The 22,013-nt window shown below is 35.9% G+C and overlaps 1 protein-coding gene across 5 annotated transcripts in view; it reads right to left on the bottom strand.

The window, feature by feature from the left end:
• Positions 1 to 811: 811 nt before the first annotated feature.
• znf462 (zinc finger protein 462) overlaps positions 812 to 22,013 on the bottom strand; it is a 53,745-nt gene continuing 32,543 nt past the window's right edge. For 2 of the 5 annotated variants that reach the window (XM_058757342.1, XM_058757343.1), the window contains exons 5-13: positions 20,784 to 21,136; positions 18,198 to 18,316; positions 15,696 to 15,887; positions 13,387 to 13,657; positions 12,169 to 12,305; positions 9,484 to 9,707; positions 8,182 to 8,401; positions 6,344 to 6,455; positions 812 to 3,632 (exon numbers count right to left, since the gene is read on the bottom strand). In XM_058757342.1, the coding sequence (XP_058613325.1) occupies positions 3,443 to 3,632; positions 6,344 to 6,455; positions 8,182 to 8,401; positions 9,484 to 9,707; positions 12,169 to 12,305; positions 13,387 to 13,657; positions 15,696 to 15,887; positions 18,198 to 18,316; positions 20,784 to 21,136 (1,818 nt within the window). In that variant the 3' untranslated portion in view covers positions 812 to 3,442. Of the gene's footprint in view, positions 3,633 to 6,343; positions 6,456 to 8,181; positions 8,402 to 9,483; positions 9,708 to 12,168; positions 12,306 to 13,386; positions 13,658 to 15,695; positions 15,888 to 18,197; positions 18,317 to 20,779; positions 21,137 to 22,013 lie in introns of those variants that run through there. The other 3 variants (XM_058757345.1, XM_058757344.1, XM_058757346.1) reach the window with 3 other exon arrangements.

Here is a 22,013-nt window from a genome sequence, read left to right as displayed (position 1 = left end):
CTACAAGATGAATGTCAAACGTAGAACTCAATGAAAATATTGCTTAAATCTCTGGGTTGAGTACATTTGCTCTCTGTTCTAAGAAATCATCTGGTTGAAAATGTTTTGAAATATCAAGTTTAAATATGTGCATCAAGATCTAGGGCATGAAAATCTACAATAAAAAAAATTATTCATTTAATTTACTACATTTTTTTTAAGGTAGGTGGTTACAATCAATTTATTTGAGCTATATTTAAATAAATAAATTTAGTTGACTAACTTTTAATAATTTTTTTATTTATTTAAATGCAGCTAAAATAAATTGTTTGCAACCACTTACCTTTATATAAAAAAAAAAAAAAAAAAAAAAAAAAAATTGATTATTTTAAGTATTTTGTATTCATGTTGGTTTATGTTTTTGATAATTATATACTGTATAAAAATAATATATTAATAAAAGCTTAAAGTGCATAAATGTAGAAATGTAAAAAAACAAACAAAATTCTTTAAAGTTCTTTTTAAAACATCATGAACTGGAATCATAAATATATAATATATGCATTATTTTTAATGATTAGATTTCAGATTTAATGATTAAATATTGCAACCATTTAACAATCTGAAATAATTTCCTGTTTTACGTGCTCTCGTCTGAAAGCAAATCTAAATATATAGTTTTAAGTCTTAATATATAAATGTAAATAGTGAAAATATAGTTATAATTCTAAATATATATATATATATTTATTAATTCAGAAATGTAAACCATCTCATCACAGACGAGGTGAACTCAAGCCCTGAACAGAAAACAACAGAAGCGAGTGCGCTTAGGTTATCTGATAACTTTATTACCAAGTTAAAAAAAGACAATGAATTACAATATTTACAGAATATAGAGAAATCAAAGGAATAAAACTGTAAACAACCAGTCTAGTCGACATCACAAGCCACCATCAGAAATCATCAGGAGTTTCACAGAAGAAAAGGCCAAACGCAGGAGATCTAGTCAAGGTCAACGATGGCGCACCTTCAACAGGAGGAGAGAATTAAAGGGCAACGATAGAAACTAAAGCGCATCTATTTACAGATATCCAGTGTGTTACGATAGCGGACGCCATCGACTCTTCAAAGCTTATTTCTGATGCTTCTCTACACGCTTCTTCAGAAAGACCGGCCTACTCCTTATGAAGGACATGGAGGGGTTTGAGGGTACAAAAGAGGGGTTTTTTTATTGTTTTTTTTAATCTTAACCAGACAATTTACAACAGCTTTGAACAGTGGAGAGCTAAAAAACAAAAGAAACGTCTTCTATTGATTTGTATTTTTCTTTCTTTCTTTCTATTCTCTTTTTTTTTTGTTTGTTAAGTTAAATATCAGAACAACACTTAAAGGAACAGACCCCTTTCTGAAACAGAATCCACAGTTTCAAACACTTACCGATGAGGAGCTTCGAGTTTATACATGGCTGCGAAACGGCATGCAGGTTTCCCAGAATGCATCTGGGTCGGCCCTCAGCAATGTCCAGTCAATGCTCGGGAAAGACAATCATATCTCAGCGAAACTTTGGGAAGCGACACTTTTGGTAGCGAGAAGAGGCTTGCTTTCTGTTTTCGTGTGATAATTCAAATGATGGATATTGGTCGAGAGCTTGAAGCGTAAAACATCCGCGTCTATAAGGCTTTGGGGTTTTTGAGCAGCAGCTTCCATCACGTACAATCTCAGCCTTACGGTTCGACGGCTTCGTGGCGTTTCTCCGCAAACGACAGAAGCCTCGGAGTCTCGTTCTGCTCAACTTCCCATTTAAAGGAACAATCCAAGTTCAAGAACCAGAATCAGTGCTGTTTTCACTCGTCCTTCAGCAAATCATGTTTAGAGTAAATCACTTCTGTCAATCACGCATCTTGAATCTATTTTAGAGTTTCTCAACTAACTGCTGCTTGCACTCAAAAACATATTTAGGCCTAAATTGAATATTTATGCATTTGAATTGCATATAAAATCTACACAGTTTTGATGTAAACAAACTAATCAAATTAATGTGATGCATATTTGTCAGTCATGCATAAATGAAACTGGTCAGATTTCTGTAATTTTACTAATAAACTAAAAAATTAATAACGAATATTTTAAATACTCAACCACGCTTGTCATCGTCAATAAAATCCAATTTCTGAAATGAATATTGCTTGTTCAACAGCTAAAATATACTATGTATTTTTTTAAATATTTTTTTTCAGGTAGTTTTGTTTTAATTTAGTTTAACCTGATGTACTAAAATTAAGCTAAAGCTTAAAAAAAAAAAAAAAAACAGAAAAAAAAAAAATTAATAAAAATGACAAAACAGACAAAATTATTAATTTTAGCTAAAATTTAAAAAAAAAAAAAACAGAAAAAAAAATTACTATGAAAAATATTTAATATAATATAAAAGCTATAATAATATCTCAATGATACTAAATTAACACTGAGGCAGAAATCTGTCCGGTTTCATTTCTATACGACTGACAAGCATACGTCACAGGTTTATTAGTTTATGTTAAAACTGCAATTCAAAAACACAAATCTTACATCCAGGCCTAAATATTCTTCTGAGTGTGTTTTGAACCCAGAATATTCCTTTAAACAGACTGTCAGAATCAGCAGCAGACCGGCAGAAACACGTGATTGCGATCCATCGATGTCCAACACGTCTCTGGACCAACAGACGGCCGTCGTTATTAAAGTGAAGCGGAAGTGCAAGACGAAATCTTCAAAAGTAGCAATTTGCTACGAGTTTTTGGGGCAAGTGTTGATACTCTAAAATCATGTCTAAAAGAATCAAACGATCTAGATAAATAAGATGACAACTATTCCTCAAGGAATTCAGCTACAGGAAGATTAACACAAGGCTAAAATGTAAAAAACAGAAACCGCCAGGCGACGTTCCGAGCGAATCCGAGCGAGAAGCTTCCGGATGGATCGTCTCTCGTTTGAAACGGACGTCAATCGCGACACGCCGTCTTCAAGACTATCAGCGCGTGCGATCGGCGCCGCGGAAGACATTCGATTCTTACGTATTGTTCATTACGTATGCTTATTTTAATAAATCAATGTAACAAAAAAAAGTGCATTGAGAAAATGAGGGTTTGAAATTAAAATCTCTGGTTTACGAACGGAGGGACTCGCGATTCGATCGGAATCTCGACTCGCGGTTTCTTTCACTATTGGTTACCAATATATCAACATCTGTCCTGAGGGACCAAGTCACACTTTGTAAAATTCAGTGTAAGATTCAGCAACTGAACAAACGTGAAACATCAACATCTAGCGATACTCCAAACCGGATCATCACTTCCACAAATCTAGCTTTTTAAACCAAACACTCAAGAAGCAGCCGATGTTGTTCTGCAACAAAACAAACGATGAACAGACAGACGAAACAACGGAACGCATGACATTCTCTACAGCTTTCGTTTTGCTCCTAAGGGTCGTTTTTGGTCTCCAGCGTCTTTTTGTCTTCCTCGGTCTGAATCGGACACTTGGATTGGTCAGACTGATCCACAGTGTTACTGGATAGGTCCAGCCCTCTGTCAATCACAGCCGCCGGACCAATCAGAGGCAGCGCTGACGAGGGTACAGGACTGCCGTCTTTCTTGCTGCCGTTAACAGTCCTGAAAACACAAAACACGTCTCCGCTTTAACTCGTTCGTTACTATGGAACACTTTTGTAAGGGTTAAGGTCATTGCACACAGAGTCTGAAATTCTAGTCCAAAATTTTTGCACGTTAAAAAATAAACATGACCTCACGTTGTGTCAATCACATTTACACGCTGCCTCCGAAACTTTCGTCCGTCATAAAAAAAAAAAAAAATCAGATCAGGTTTTCGCATCCGTAGCAAGCATTTTGAGAGAAAAAAAGAATACGAAAAAAAATGCATATGAAAATTTCGGACTCCATGTGCAAGGACCTTTAACAAATTTTCCCCAGACATGAAAATATCCAAATTGTGTCATTCGTAACCCTTTGAAATAATCAATAATTATTAAAAAAAAAAATTTTTTTGGAAAAGAGTGTGAAAAATTGTGTTTTATGGTTGGTCACAATTGTGGGATAATGTGTGTACTGAATTATACTTATATATATATATATATATATATATATATATATATATATATATCGTAGCCCAGCTTATACAACACTGATAGGAATACTGACATAAAAGACAAAAAAATACAACCATCAACGTATTTCAAAATTGTTACTTTTTTGTAATGTATATCATAACATTTTTATATTAGTGCTACCAGTATTACAACATCAATATTGTAACATTTGAACTTTTAATTTAGTGCAACATTTTGTCATTGCAACAGTTTAGTGCAACTGGATTTATTTGTAAACCTAAATTCACTGTTATCCCACCGGTCACTATTGTGACCAGCAAGATGTTTACTCGTATTCAGTTTTGTTGAGTGTGGTCATAGAATATGTGAATTCATATATTAATACTAGACACCTTAAAGATAATGTGTACTAAAAATCTGTGTCATATCTTTATGTTAATATACTTTACTAGCCTTTGGTTTCTGAGCTTTGAGCAGTCCTCATCTTCTCAAGCTGCAAACAGGAATTAAACTGCTCTGGGCTGCGTTTCCCAAAAGCATCGTAAGCCTAAGTTGATCATAGAACCATTTTCATCAATGGAGCTACGATCAACTTTATAAAAACAAAAAAAAAAACGCAGCCCTGGTCATGTGACAATTTGCACTAATCATGTGAAACTGCACATATTTAATTGAGACCGTTTATTTTTTCCATATTTGCATGAAGTGCACTAAAACATCAGTCAGTATGTTTTTTTAGAGCTTTATACAGGGTTCCTTTGCGGTTTGGAAAAGTATGGAATCTGATTTAAGTAAATTCCAGGTCTGGAAAAATACGGGGAAAAAAAAGTATGGAAAAATATTTGCATTTCCAGACTTTTGAAAATTAAGAATTTAATTCATTCATCATTGAAACAAGTTCATCATACAAGAAGTGTTTTTATGGCAGCTATTTCTTTATTTTTCTTATTGATTGTCAAACACGACTGAATGAATTCAAGGTGCACCATTTCATTATGCAAAATGTTTTGCGTTTTGGGTTTCTTCTCACGATATTCTTAGCACCGTATTAAATAGCCTCAAGAAAAATATACAGACCTTTATGTGTGCACAAGAATCCATTAAACTTAGCATACAAGACAATGCACACTGAGACACCTGTTGTGCCAATTTGTGGTGTGTGGTGTCTTGGCCGCAACAGAGTGTGCATAAAAGAGACCTAAGGCCTTGAAATATGATATACTGCCCTAATGAAAGCCATATTTTGAACACTTTTTTTTTTACAGTACCAGTCTTTTTTTATAGACCCTTGAACTTGGCAAATAGGACAATGCACACAGCTGTATTATGCCATCAGCTCATTTCATGGCATGGTTTTTCCGCCGCCACAGATGATGTGCTACATTAGAGGTACTACCACAAGGAAAGCCAAATTTTGAGCAAGTAGATCTCTACTAATTATGCATCCATGCTCTCATTTTAGGGGTCCCATGCACATGTGAATTTTCTTGAGGGCACAAAAAAAGTTTCTTGCGTGCATGCAGAAGTCTGTATTTTATTATTATTGGTAGTATTTTAGGGGCTCTGTATGTTGTAACTTCGAGAAAAAAAAAAAAAAAAGTCTGAAAAAATACAATATTAACAGCTGACTGTACTGTGTGTGACCCTGGAGCACGAAACCAGTCATAAGCAGCACAGCTATATTTGTAGCAATAGCCAACAATACACTGTATGGGTCAAAATGATTGACTTTTCTTTTATGCCAAAAATCATTAGGATATTAAGTAAAGATCATGTTCCATGAAGATATTTTGTAAATTTCCTACCGTAAATATATCAAAACTATATATATTTTTGATTAGTAATATGCATTGCTAAGAACTTCATTTGAACAACTTTAAAGGTTATTTTCTCAATATTTAGATTTTTTTGCACCCTCAGATTCCAGATTTTCAACTATTGTCCGATCCTAACAAACCATACATCAATGCAAAGCTATTTATTCAGCTTTCAGATGATGTATAAATCCCAATTAAAAAAAAAAAAAAAAAAATTGGTCACATGTACCAAATATAAAGTTGAAAATAATGCTGTATGAACCATTCACGTTAAATATGGTCCGAAAATCTACTGAGAGGTTTGGAAATTTGAGTCTGGAAAAGTATGGAATTTTTAAATGGAAAATGTGTAGGTACCCAAACCTTTTTTTTTTACGGTCACTATTGTGACCGGTGGGATTAAATGGGTCAAGTTCATCACAGAGATCTGGAGACTCACATGCCGTGTCGCAGGACGTGTCGCTCCCATTCAGAGCTGAGCGTGAAGGTGCGGCCGCAGAACTCACACGGATAACGTTTGACGCCGCTGCTGCTGGGAGACTCCGCATCACCTAAAACACAACAAAACCACTCTGACTTTCTGAGAGTTCAACAAACAAATGTGCAGGAAACATCCCAAACGGTCGAAAGGATTTCAAAAAATGTCACGTGTGGAAAATCTGCATCTTTTAACAGCTACAGATGCTTTTATCCACAGTACATTGCAGTGTAATTGAGATGAACTGAAAATGATCCTAAAAACACATTTTCTGTTCAGTCCATGTAGCTTTTGTTGCAATATGCTAATATTTATGCATATTTAATGAGATAATGCTAATTTGGATATTTTAAAAAACAGTTTAAGGCTAAACACTACAGGCAAAATCACTGCTCTCTCATGCACTGGTTAGTTTTGAGATTTTGGTCTAATTTGCTTCTATAACATCATCTTTCAGACTAGTGAAAAGTAAACATATAAAATACACATTTAAGTATTTTATTGCACTTTATCTATTTGCGTCTGTAGATTTCAATTCCAATCCTTATCCACCAGTTTTTTTTTTCTTAGATACACCAAACTTAGCAGTTCTATTCCTCTCTGTATTTTAAAGGTTTGTTCATATTTCATTCACACTGATTTATAGAACACTGAAAACATAGCAAAAGTGTTTGTTTTCTGTCCGTTGACAGTATTTTCTGATTAATGGAGTGACAAAAAGAGAAATCCAAAAACCCCTCTGGAAAAACCTTTAACTCTAATATGCCAACAAAATCAAACAAGCATTCTGAACCTGGTTTTATTCAGATTTATTGTCTGGAAATATGCACAAAATTGCCTTTGTATATTTAAACTACATTTCAGGAAACCTATTGTTGTTACCTGTGGTATATTGACCTCACTATAAAAAAAACTCATAATAATCTTTATTTTCTATAGCGCCTTTAAATGTTACTTCTCAAAGTGCTTTACATAATTCGATTCAATTCAAGTTTATTTGTAATGCAAATTGTTGCAAAGCAGCTTTCCAGAAAATTAAAGTTTCTACATTATATTTAGTAATAGCGTATCAGTGGTGACTATCACTGTTTATTACATAAACAAATAAAACATAAAATTACACCATATGTGACCCCTGGACCACAAAACCAGTCATAAGGGTCAATTTTTCAAAATTTAGATTTATACATCATCTGAAAGCTGCATAAATCATCTTTCCATTAATGTATGGTTTGTTAGGATTAGACAATATTTGGCTGAGATACAACTATTTGAAAATCTGGAATCTGAGGGTGCAAAAAAAATCTAAATATTGAGAAAATCACCTTTAAAGTTGTCATGGAACATGATCTTTACTTAATGTCCTAATGATTTTTGCCATAAAAGAAAAATCTAAAATTTTGACCCAAACAATGTATTGTTGGCTATTGCTACAAAAATTTCTGTGCTGCTTATGACTGCTTCTGTGCTCCAGGGTCACATATAAAAATGATAAAATAAGCAAAAAAGTAAACATGCATTCAAAACACTTCAAAATAACAATAGTATAAAATTAACATACAAATTTAAGTAAAAGCTACCCTAAAGAAATTAGTTTTAAGGCAAGATTTAAAAATATTCAATAGGAAGGGAATACAACAAATATAATACAACAACAAGGTATTTTAACAGGAGGTGAAGCGTTACTGCTATTTTTATAAAAAAGATTTTGGATTAGTAAAGTATTTAGTTTCGTGTCTGTTTTTGATCATCTCTACAGAAGCACAGAATGAACATGAGACGAACATGAAGACCGTTACCTGTCACCTCCTTCTGTCTGCTCTCCAGAAGCTTCTCCTCCTCTTCCTCCTCCATCAGCTCTTCCTCCTCCTCCTCCTCCTCTTGGTCTGCCTCCTCTACGGTCTCGTCTTCTCCTCTCTCCTCCTCCTCCTCACTGCTGCTCACGTCCTTCGTCTTGTCCTTCATCAGCTCCAGCTGGTCCAGGTTCACCCGACCCACCAGCTCAAAGTTACGGATCACCTGCAGACGACGGGTTAGACTGAGTAACAGCTCCTTAACTAGCCACAGAAACACCGGACATGACAGAAGACAGTAGGGCTGCGACGAAAAATCGATGCAGAACCGATTCATCTGCTGTTCTAAGCTCAGAATCGACTCAAGAAAGAATCGATGCATTCGGAAAATCTCAAAATCGAATCATTTCTTGATTTGCGATGCATCGATTTATTTTCCCAGCCCTAAAGGATTGTGTCATATAGCACTTTTAACCATTAAGATTGCGCCATATAGCGTTTTTTACAATACAGATTGTAGGGCTGTGATGATAAATCGATACAGAATCAATTCGTGGATAGATTCTGAGATCCTCAATGCATCGCGATTCTCTCTGGAATTGATTCTGAGCTTACATTGTAACAGCAGATGGCGCTCTACTCTAAGCTCAGAATTGACTCAAGAAAGAATCGCGATGCATTCGGAAAATCTCAGAATCGATGCCGAATCATTTCTTGATTTGCAATGCAGCGATTTATTTTCCCAGCCCTAACGGATTGTGTCATAGAGCGCTTTTAACCATTGAGATTGTCATATAGTGCTTTTAACCGTACAGATTGTAGGGCTGCGATGATAAATCGATACAGAATCAATTCGTGGATAGATTCTGAGATCTTACAAATGCATCGCAATTCTCTCTGGAATTGATTCTGAGCTTATATTTCAACAGCAGATGGCGCTCTACTCTAGTTTTTATCCACACACTCAAATGCTGATGAAGAGCAGCGCTTGTGTGTTCGGCTGAGGCTGTAATTTCACCTCGGCTCAGAATGCTTTTATGACATGAGATTAACGTAAACACAGGCCACTGTGAACACCCTTATAATTCGCTTCAACCTTTTCAAATTTTGTGAAGTATGTGTAAAGGATTTGGAAACAAGCAGAGTAAGGCTGTTTCTAAAGCATGCAGCGCCACCTGCTGTTCAAAACTAAGCTCATAATGGACTCGAGAAAGAATCGCCATGCATTCTGAAAATCTCAGATTCGATGCTGAATCATTTCTCGATTCGCTATGCATTGATTTATTTTGCCAGCCCTAGAAGACAGACCTTGTGCTCCTCACGCAGGTGGATCTCCAGCTCATGCAGGAGTTTGCTGTCGTAGTAGCAGAGCTGACATTGGTAGGGCTTCAGCTCCTCGTGTTTTTGGATGTGCTGCTGCAGGTTCAGCTCGCTGGAACAGGTGAAGGTGCATTTATGACAGCGGAACACCACACCTTCCAGATGACGCGACAGCTTTGAGCGAGACACCTCCAGTGGGACCACGCGTTCCTCTGAGAACCATAAAAACAACACAATCACATTCTGATTCACAGCACTGCAATGTGTTTTTGAAGTGTGGCCTTAAATGACCAACATCTTCACATATTTATGCATATTTTATAAAATGTGACCCTGCAGCACAAAAGCAGTCATAAGCAGCACAGCTATATTTGTAGCAATAGCCAACAATACATTGTATGAGTCAAAATTATCCATTTTTCCTTTATGCCAAAAATCATTAGGATATTAAGTAAAGATCATGTTCCATGAAGATATTTTGTAAAGTTCCTACCGTAAATATATCAAAACTTAATTTCTGTTTTAATTTTAATTAGTAATATGCATTGCTAAGAACTTCATTTGGACAACTTTAAAGGCGATTCTCTCAATATTTTTTATTTTTTTGCACCCTCAGATTCCAGATTTTCAAATAGTTGTATCTCAGACAAATATTGTCCAACAAACCATACATCAATGGAAAGCTATTTATTCAGCGTTCAGATGATGTATAAATCTCAATTTAAAAAAAAAAAAAACTAACTTATGACTGGTTTTGTGGTCCAGGGTCACATATACTGCTAATTTGGATATTTGAAGAAAAAAAGAAAAGAAAAGAAAAAAACACCTTTAAGGTGAGACTGTAGAGGTAACACCATTGTTTTTTCAAGAACTAGTCAATTTCAAGATTCTGGTCTATTTTTCTTCCATATCATGTCGTCTTTCAGACTAGTGGAATGAAAACATCCTAAATAAACAGTTAAGTCTTAATTTTTTGCACTTTATCTATTTGCGTCTATAAATTTCAATTACAAAGCACATCTTTAAAAGTTTGTTTCTCCACTTGAGCAGTACTTGCATTCACTAAACTTTACAGTTTTATTCCGCTCAATATTCTGAAGGTTTTTACTGAGGGTTTTTCATATATCATTCAAACTGATTTTTACAACATTTTATTCCTAAAAACATGGCGAAAATGCTTATTTTTAAAAGGTTGTGAGTTTTTTCTCCACTTCAGCAGAACTTACAAACACCAAAACTTGCAGTTTTATTCCTGTCTATATTCTGAAGGTTTTTACTGAGGGGTTTGTTCATATATTATTCACACCGATTTATAGACCATTTTATTACTCAAAACACGGTAAAAATGCACGTTTTTAAAAGGTTGTTAGTTTCTTTCTTCACTTCAGCAGCACTTACATACACCAAAACTTACAGTTTTATTCCCGTCTATATTCTAAAGGGTTTGTTCATATATCATTCACCTGCTTTTTTATTGCACTTTACCTATTTTCATTTGTAGATTTCATGCCATTTTCTCAAAACGAGTTTATTTTCTCCACTTCAACAGCACTTACATAAACCAAACCTTTTAAAAAAAAAAAAAAATCTATATTCTGAAGGTTTTTATAGAGAGGTTTGTTCATATATTATTCACACTGATTTATACAACATTTTATTCCTCAAACACAGTGAAACATCATTTTTAAACATCCTCAGACATGATTCATGTCACGTTAATGAGATTTTGGAGTGTGGCCTCCAACTGACCCACATCTTCTGAAGTCAATGTCTAAAAATAATGAAACTTAAAAACTACACACAAAATATCCACCTTATTCTTAAATGTAAGAGCGAGCACAGCAGTGTGCCAAGTTTCCAGTGTCATTCGCTTCCAGATATTTTAGCTGTACAAAACCAGTCTGTTATGCTACACTGCAAAAATTTATTTTCTTCCTTAGTATTTTTGTCTTGTTTTCTAGTATAAATATCTAAAAATTCTTAAATTAAAATGCATTTACTTGACAAGTAAAATGACTAAACATTTTTTTTTTTTTTTTCTGAAAATATCATCCAAATTTTGTTAGTTTTTGACTAAAACAGGCAAAAATATCTGTCAATAAGAAAAATAATCTTAATTCAAAGGCTAAACAAGATTATTTTCTTACCCCACTGGCAAATATTTTTACCTGTTTTAAGCAAAAACTAACAAAATGTATATAATATTTTCAGAAAACAAGACATAATATCTTTAGTCATTTTACTCAAGTAAATGCATCCTGATTCAAGAATTTTTCAGATATTACACTAGAAAACAAGACAAAAATACTAAGGAAGAAAATCATTTTTTGCAGTGTACTCATTGTTTCAAACTGATATTTATCATATTATTTAATTTATTATCATCATCATAAACACACTGGTTTGTAGCTCAAATGGTTTTACAGCAGTTATTTAACAACGGCAACTAATGAATCAAAAGTCTCGCTCATTCACATGAAACAGCCTGCTTCTGCATTAAAAAATAAGGTGGATAGTTACGTTCCAACAATAGCATGTGCAAAAAAGACCAAAAACGAACAAAAAAAAACCCTGCAACCATTCGATTGAGGAAGTAGCATTTTGAAAAGGAAGATAAAGAGGAGAAATATCTCATGATCAGAATTTCCTCCTCACTTTTTCTCAGTAACTGACCTCTGTGCAGGACAATGTGGTCGATCATGCTGCTCTTGTGTTTGGTGTGGTACAGACAGAAGGGGCAGCGCAGCTCTTTGGGCGTCTCCTCCGGGCCGCTGGTGTGACCGCCCTCCACATGCAGCGTGAACGTGGACCTGAGCAACACACAAACACCGCATTCACTTTTAGATTTTGTTTTGCAGAGGTTGATAACTGACATAATATCTGATATTATAAATGTTGTGTTATGGTGTTTTCCTGTTACTGTCCAATCTACAACTATCTTACTCTTGACCAATGTTTCCAAAACTGGGGTTCATGAAAAGCTAATAATTAATTAAATCCTAAAATTGTAAAATTAAAATAATGTCAAAACAAAAATTAAAATGAGTCGATGAAAAGCTAATTATTAATAATTATAAAATTAAATGTCAAAATAAAAAGTATCTTTCTGAAGAAAAGAAACATAAAATGTAAACTTAAAATTAACAAATCAAATTGACTTATCAAAAACGTAAATTAAATTTTAAAATAAAAACAATTAAAATAAAACGCTTAAAACAAAATAATAAAATATTTAAAAAATAAAAACTAATGGAAAAAACTAAATGAAAAGAATGATCAAATAAAATATTTAAATAATTTTTTAATTAAAAAAAATACTAAAAGTAACATTTTATACTGTAAAATAAAATGTAAATTTCAAAATAGAAAAAATAAAATGCTTACTAAAACGGATGAAATTAGATTTTATTTTACGTGTCATGTAAATATTAACCGACATCAGATAACTGTGAACGTGTTGTTAAATTATTGAAATATTAACTAGTAAACGGTGTTAGTTCACAGTGCATTAACTAATGTTAACAAAAACAACTTGTGATTTTAATGTATTAGTAACTAAGATTAATAAATGCTGTAGAAGTATCGTCCATGCTTAGTTCATGTTAACTAATGAACCTTATTGTAAAGAGTTACCGTATTTACTTATTTATACATTTATTATTGTAATTTAGCACTTTCTTTAATTGTATACGTTTTTGTTTTCTTTATTGTTTAGGTGGAGGCTCTAAAGAAGCCCTTTGGATTTTCTGCCTCTCCCTGCACAATATATGGAATGGATTGCACTTTTTTGTTTTGTTTTATTGCATTTATTTTATTCTTGCTCAAATAAAACTAAAAACTAAATAAATAAAGGTGTTACTGGCTGATATTAGTCTGATGTGTGATTCTTACTTGTAGCAGGTGAAGAAGGAGCAGTCCTTGCATTTGAAGAGCTTCTTTCCTCCGTGCCGGTCACGGTAATGTCTGCGCAGACTCTGCATGTAGCCGGAGCTGAACTCGCAGAACTCACAGGTGAGGATGGAGTCGGGCCGGGCCTGAGGAGCGGGACCCTCGAGCGGCGGATCAGACGGACTGGAGCAAACATCGGCCTGGACTCGAGACGCCAGCTGGAAGTGACTCAACTGCTGCTGAACATCTGCTGGCTCCAGATACCCCGCAGACTCTGAGACGACAGCAGCGAGACAAAGACATCAGCGCCGTTACTGCGTCTGCACCTGCTATTAACATCTGCCTCGGCTCATACAGACACACGTGCGCGATTCTGTCGAATATAACCATTTATTAATTGTGACTCTGTAGCACAAAAACAGCCATAAGGGTTAATTTTTGGAAATTGAGGTTTATGCATCATCTGAAAGCTGAATAAATAGTTTTCCATTGATGTATGGTTTGTTGGACAATATTTGTCTGAGATACAACTATTTGAAAATCTGGAATCTGAGGGTGCAAAAAAATCTAAATATTGAGAAAATCACCTTTAAATTTGTTCAAATGAAGTTCTTAGAAATGCATATTACTAGTTTTGATATATTTATGGTAGTAAATTTACTAAATATCTTCATGGAACATGATCTTTACTTAATATCCTAATGATTTTTGGCATAAAAGAAAAAAGGATAATTTTGACCCATACAATGTATTGTTGGCTATTGCTACAAATATAGCTGTGCTGCTTATGACTGCTTTTGTGCTGCAGGGACACAAACACTCAAAGCCCTTGTTTTAGCACAATAATTACATGTTGAGCGAGTGTGATGTGGCCTCTATGTAAAGATAGAATAAAAAAAAAAAAAACATTTATTAGTGCTGTCAAGCGATTAATTGCATCTAAAATAAAAGTTTGTTTACATAATATATAAGCGTACTGTGTATATTTATTACAGTACCATCCACTAATATTGGCACCCTTGATAAATATGAGCAAAGGCAGCTGTGAAAATAAATCTGCATCGTTTATCCTTTTGATCTTTCACTCAAAAAATTCACAAAATTCTAACCTTTCATTGAAGTAAAACAATTGAAAGTGGGGAGTAAAACGTAAATTTTAAATTAGGGCTTTAAAATGTAAATTTTTTCTTAAATATATACATGCATGTATGTGTATTTATATGTACATAATAAATATACAGTACACACATATATATTATATAAACAAAAACTTTCATTTTGGATGTGATCAATCGCGAAAATACAGAAAAACTGTAATACTGTGAAATATTATTACAATTTAAAACAGCTGTGAATGTGTTAAACTAATTTATTTCTGTGATGCAGCTGTATTTTCAGCATCATTACTGCAGTCTTCAGTGTCACATGATCTTCAGAAATCATTCTAATATGCTGATTTGATGCTCAAGAAACATTTCTGATTATTATCAATGTTTATAAACAGTTGTGCTGCACAATGTTTTTGTGGAAACCGTGATGCATTTTATTTTTCAGGATTCACAGATGAATAGAAAGTTCAGAAGAACAGCATTTATTTGAAATAGAAATCTATTGTAACATTATTAATGTACATATTTTCTTTTAATCAATATAATGTGTTCTTGTTCAATAAAAACTAATTAATAAAAAAAATCTTACCGACTTTCAAACGATAGTTTATATAAACAATATTTTCACACTTATGCCAATATCAGGAATTTTACTCTAAATGCATGCAAGACTGTTGCCAATTATATTCAAAATGCAATTCAATGCAAGAAGTCAAATACTAAACAACCAGTCTGATTTCACTGTGTTTTTCACTAAATTAAGAATCATATTTCACATGCATGTCATTTTCAGCATCAGTGTTTTGTTTTATCCTGTTTAACACTGTAAAGCTGCTTTGACACAATCTGTATTGTATAAAGCGCTGTATAAATAAAGGTGACTTGACTTCTGCATTGACTTCAAGCCTAGTGTCACTTTTCATCAATATAATGCATTCTTGTTAAACAAAAACACTAATGAAAAAAAAAAAAAATTTGAATGATACATTTGAATGATAGTTTATACAGCCTAAACAATATTTTTCACCCTTTTGCCAATATTTGGAATTTTACTCTAAATGCATGTATAACTGTTGCCAATTATAATCAAAATGTTCAATGCAAGAAGTCAAACACTAAAGAATTGGTCTGTTTTCACATGCACGTCATGTTCAGCATCAGGGTGCTTCTGCACTGACCTTTAACCCCAGTGTTGGGTCTTACCAGTGCATTGTGGGTCGAGGGCCAGGTTTTGCTGGTCGTGTTCAGCGTTGGGTCGTGTGGAGCGCAGCGCGGCTCTGGCTTTGAGTTTGGGCAGCGTGAGCGTCTCTCCGTGCTCCTGCAGCGAGTGCTCCTTCAGCTGGATGATGGTCATGGTGGAGAACGGACACGACATGCACTTATACGTGTGTTCACCTGCAACACAAACACACCGCCACATTAACACAAACCAGCTCTGTGCAAACATTGACCGTTTTCCTCAATCACTTTGGCAATTTTTTTTGTTCTCAAATACACATTTAATCGGTCTCTCTCACAGACGCAGCGTCTTTGTCCGAATGATGTCACTCGCTCATGTCCGTTTCATCAGCCCTCGCCCTTCTCTTACCGTTTGCCTCAAACGCCTCAAAAGAGCAGGAGAGAGAGAGCAAGAGAGGGGGCTGATGGGTAACAGAGAGCAGAAGGACGGCGCTCGATTTCTGTCGCTCTGCCCTTCAGTGACTTTCACAGTCCAGCGAGAGAAACACTGTTACCATCAGATGAGTGTGTGAGAGATATCTGAAGCTCAACACACACACTACAATGCACACACAATACAACACACGCATACAAAACAAAACACACACGTTTGTTTCTGTGAATTGTGGGGACTTTCCATAGACTTCTATTACTTTTATACTGACCAAACGATATTTTCTATCCCCTAACCCTAAACCTACCCCAGGCTGCTGTCAAATGTCAAAAATGTCACCTTTTACTATCCTTGTGGGGACATTTGGTCACTCACACACACACACACACACACACACACACGTTTGTTTTTGTGAATTGTGGGAACATTCCATAGGCGTAATGGTTTTTATACTGTACTTACTGTATGTGCTATTGCCCTACACCAACCCTACACCTAAACCTACCCCTTACAGGAGACTGTGCATTTCACCTTATTTTTACCTTCTCAAAAAAACTCACTCTGTATGATTTATAAGCCTTTTGAAATGTCCTCATAAACCACCTTCTCCTTGTAATACCCGTCATACCCATGTCATTATACAAATTTGTGTCCTCATGTGTCACAAAAACACACACACACACACGTTCATGTTAATTACAGGTGTGGCTTTGAGAACTTCATCAGCAGCCATATCACCCTGCAGCCCAAGACTGGTTGCCCACTGAAGCTAAGCAGGGTTGAGCTGGTCAGTACCTGGATGGGAGACCTCCTGGGGCCAGCAGGGGGCGCTCACCCTGTGGTTTGTGTGGGTCCTAGTCTCGTGTAGCTGACTGACGGCTGAAGGTCTGGAATATATGGCCGCTTTCATTGGTCAAGGCCCGTCCATGAGGCCGTTTGACCGACATGTCAAACAACCAATCATAGTTCGTTTTGTTTAGCGTCACGTTTCGGGGCGTGGAAATGTCGCCACAATAACAAACCGGTGTGTGAAACTCTCGGATGTATTTTAAAGATAATATAACTTTAAATATTTCACATACTTTTGAAAATCTGAGGCTGAGACTATGTGGGTCCTAACGCCTCAGTATAGTGACGGGGACACTATACTGTAAAAAGCACTGTCCTTCAGATGAGACGTTAAACCGAGGTCCTGACTCTCTGTGCTCATTAAAAATCCCAGGATGTCCTTCGAAAAAGAATCGGGGTGTAACCCCAGCATCCTGGCCATATTCGCCCACTGGCCTCTGATCATCATGGCCTCCTAATCATCCCCATACACTGATTGACATGTCTCCTCTCCACCAGTAAGCTCGTTCTGCCTTCGCATCATCCAGATGGATGCTGCACACTAGTGGTAGCTGAGGAGATCCCTCCCTTTCATGTAAAGTGTTTTGTGTACCCAAAAAAGCGCTATATAAATGTAACGAGTTATTATTATTACCATCTCATCTTCTCTCCAGCAGCGAAAGCGTCACTCATCTCGTCCTGACGGTCATATTGTTTGAGTTTCTCACAATAATGTCTCAAACTCATTTCAATCATCTTGTTAAAGTCACAAGTCAATCGTCTCCAAGAATATTGAAACCAGTTCAAGCTATAAATCCAGACTGAAGCACATTTAATACAGAGATTTGCTTTCTGGGGACAAATATGAACCTAGAAGTGAGTTAAACCTGACAACACCTTATTTTGTGGTCATCTTAGGGTAGTTTCTGTTTGGCTTAGGGTTACAGAATCTATAACCAGCCATATATAAAGCAACAGAAGTATGTAATGTCCCCATTAAGGTAGTTAATTATGTGTGTGTGTGTGTGTGTATATATTTATACACACACCTGAATACACACAGACTCATGGGGACTTGTGTCACGGTGGGGACCTAAATGGAGGTCCCCGTGGGTACAAAATCTTATAAATCATACAGAATGAGTTTGAGAAAGTAAAAATGTAGAAAGTGTGCTGTAAGGGGTAGGTTTAGGTGCAGGGCGATGGAAAATACAGTTATAAAAACCATTACGCCTATGGACGTGTGTGTGTGTGTGGTGTCTCACCTGCGTGTGCTTTGTGCAGGTGGCTCTTGAGGCGGCTCAGGTAGGAGGATTTAAAGGGACAGAACTTACAGCGAAAGGGCTTCTGATGTCCGTGGTGTGACTGGACGTGACGGTCCAGACTGGAGAAAAAAAGACAGCGGTCAGACACATATATGGAGGAGTCACTACATCCACAATGAGCGATGTTCAGTTCTCTACCAAGTGGTTACTGCACCAGTGCTATTTTAGTATTATTTATATACTAATATAGTATTTATTAATATTCAGAATTAGCATTTTTTTACATTTTCATTTTAAATGTATTTAAATTTTTAGTATTTTTTTTATGCACTTTGGCAATTTTATGCATTTTTTAAAAAGATTCTATTTAACACTTTTTTTTTTTATTTCATTTCAATTTGAGTAATTTTTGCACCTCAACTTCAACTTATTTAAATTTTTGTTAGTTGCCAAGGCAACACAAATTTTTTGTTAAGTTTATTTAAATATTTTTATTTGGAATTTCACTAAAAATCCTTTCATCACACTTTTTACATAATTTATGCAAAAACAAAAAGCACAATTACATACAAAGAATGAAAAGAAACAACACCCAACATAATGATACTTACCTATTTTTTTTTATTTTTTTATACAGTACAATACAAAACAGAAGTTTATACAGAAATGTATCTCATATTTATATTTTATTTCAAGTAACTAAAATGATTTTTAACAGTTTTAGTTAACAATAACAGCACTGTTCTGTAGTGTACACGCTCTGATCTCGAGCTCTGGAGCTCATGTGGACGATACAGGTTTGATTTCCTGATTTCTATCACTTCCTGTCCTCTATTCTCATAAAAAAGACAAATAAAATAAATATGTAAAGCATGCACTAACGCTCAGCAGGTGTCACAGGTGTGCTGTCAGCGGACGCTGGTGTTTGCCGTCACATCAACAAAAGCCCTGAGAAGATTCAGGACGTCTGAACCATTCCACAAGGACAGGCTCAGCGGAGACACGTCTAATGATAACCCTAAAGATCTGTGAAAGGAACACCTCTCGGCAGAAGATCCCTGCTTTAGCGCTGAGACTCTGACAAAACAGCCGTCTCCGACAGGGATCTTGGGAATCAGTGTTTTTTTATCCGCGGTTCCCGTGTGGCACATGAATGCAGCAGCTTTCTGGGTCACAGAACATCCAGTGAAGGCGGATTTACTCCAGGGAACCAAACAAAGGTCCTGCGCTTCAGACGAGACTAACTGCTCTGTCAAAATATCTGCCATTCTCACAGGAAGTAAATGAGGAGACGCGACTCAATCTAAATCTCACATACGTTTTCTCTTAACTCTTCTCTCTTTGTTTGATGTAAGAGACAAAGAATTCACAAAGAATGTTTATTATTGTAGTGCTTTAAGGCGAGACACTATAAAACAAAAACTGTTTTTTCATGCATTGGACCATTTTGAAATTTTAGACCAGTGGAAATTTAAGTGTTTATTTTATTGCACTTTATCTGTTTGCGTCAGTAGATTTTAATTCCAATGTGTATCTTTAAAAGTTTTTTCTCCACTTTAGTAACACTTGCATACACCAAAACTTACAATTTTATTCCCATCTATACTCTGAAGGTTTTTACTGAGGGGTTTGTTCCTATATCATTCACAGTGATTTACAGGACATTTTGTTCCTAAAAACAGGCATATTTTTTTAAAAACGGGCATATTTTTAAGGTCCTTGGATTTTTTCTCCACTTCAGCAGCACTTAAATACACCAGCATTTTTATTCTTCTCTATATTCTGAAGATTTTTAGTGAGGGGTTTCTTCATAAATCATTCGCTTGATTTATATCACTTGATTTATTTTTATTGCACTTTATCCAAGTATATAGATTTTATGCAGTCTTCTCAATATGAGTTTGTTTCTCCACTTCTGCAGCACTTACACACACCAAATTTTACAATTTTATTTCAATCTAAATTCTGAAGATGTTTACTGAAGGGTTTGTTCATATTTCATTCACACTGATTTGTAGGGCATTTTATTCCTAAAAACATGGTGAAAATGCATATTTTCAAAGACCCTGAGTTTGTTTCTCCACTTCTGCAGCACTTACACACACCAAATTTTACAGTTTCATTCCTATTAATATTCTGAAGATGTTTACTGAAGGGTTTGTTCATATTTCATTCACACTGATTTGTAGGACATTTTATTCCTAAAAACATGGTGAAAATGCATATTTTCAAAGACCCTGAGTTTGTTTCTCCACTTCTGCAGCACTTACACACACCAAATTTTACAGTTTCATTCCTATTAATATTCTGAAGGTTTTTACCAAGGGGTTTGTTCACATATCATTCACGCTGGTTTTTAGAGCATTTTTATTCCTAAAAACATGGCAAAAATGCATATCTTTAATGGCTGTGAGTTTGTTTCTCCATTTTAGAAGCACTTACATACACCAAACTTTACAGTTTTATTCCTGTCTATATTCTGAAGGGTTTTGAGAGGTTTGCTCATACATGATTAGCCTGGTTTTTCATTGCACTTTATCCAAGTGTGTAGGTTTTAGGGTGTTTGTGATGTGAAGTCTCACTCACTTGTGTCTGAACGGCGAGGCGAACTGACAGTACTGGCAGCTGTATTTGTCGTTTCTGTTGACGAGCGCTACGGCCGTGTGGCTCCTCTCGTGAGAGCGCAGGCCCTGCATGGACATGAACATGCGGTTGCACATGCTGCATGGATGCCCAGGAACCACTCGCTCCTTCTCCGGCTCCAGCGCTCCAACCATCGGCTCCGTTTCCACTGGCACCGGCTCCTCCGTCTCCATCGCGACGTCAGCCGGTGATGCACCAGTCTCCAATGGGTCAGCGTCCATGGCAACCACATCCTCCACGTCGCCGTTGGTGACTCCGTCCACGGGAACAGCAACAGGCATCTCTGCTGCTTCCTGCTGTCAGAGGAAATGACTGATATTACTCATATAGTAAAGGACCAAATCTGCAAGATGTTTTGCATCGTGACATTATTTTCATTGATCACAGGAATAAGTTACATTTTACAATGAATTCACACAGAAAACAGCTATTTATATTTTAATAATATTTTACAGCATTTTTGATCACATAAATGCAGCTTTGGTGAGCAGAAGACACTTCTTTCAAAAACATGTATACAGTATATAGTTTACAGGAGGGATCCTCAAATCTGGACCACGAGATCCACTTTCCTGCAGAGTTTAGCTCTAACTCTAATCAAACACACCTGAGCATGCTTATCAGAGTCTTTAAGGTCATTAGAAAAATCACAGGTAGGTGAGTTTGATCAGGGTTGGGGCTAAACTCTGCCGCAGATTGGCCCTCCAGGGAAAGATTTGAGGAACCCTGGTTTACAGGTATCTGTAGTTTACATCGGGGTGTCAAACTCAGTTCCTAGAGGGCTGCAGCCCTGCAGAGTTTAGTTCCAACCCTCCTCCAACACACACATACCATCAAGTTTCCAAATAAGCCTGAAAGACCTGATTAGCTGGATCATGTGTGTTTAATTAGGGTTGAAGCTAAACTCTGCAGGGCTGTGGCCCTCCAGGAACTGAGTTTGACACCCTGGTTTACATGTATTCTTCATTTTGTGGTGAAACTACAAAACTACAAAGAGTGAGCAACAGCACGCACATCGATCTCAAATGGGTGCTCGACTAAAAAAACAAGTAGAAGCATATTAGAAATGCGAAGTCGGCAACACCAAAGCTCCAAAAGTATCAAAGAAAAAATAATTTGCATAGTGTGTTACGTTTCGAGCACGCAGGCTCTTCATCAGACCAATACATGCCT

This window comes from Onychostoma macrolepis, chromosome 21 (genome assembly GCF_012432095.1).
Source record: "Onychostoma macrolepis isolate SWU-2019 chromosome 21, ASM1243209v1, whole genome shotgun sequence".
NCBI lineage: Eukaryota > Metazoa > Chordata > Actinopteri > Cypriniformes > Cyprinidae > Onychostoma > Onychostoma macrolepis.
Note: the sequence above shows the minus strand (reverse complement) of the source record. Positions and strands in the feature narration are given on the sequence as shown.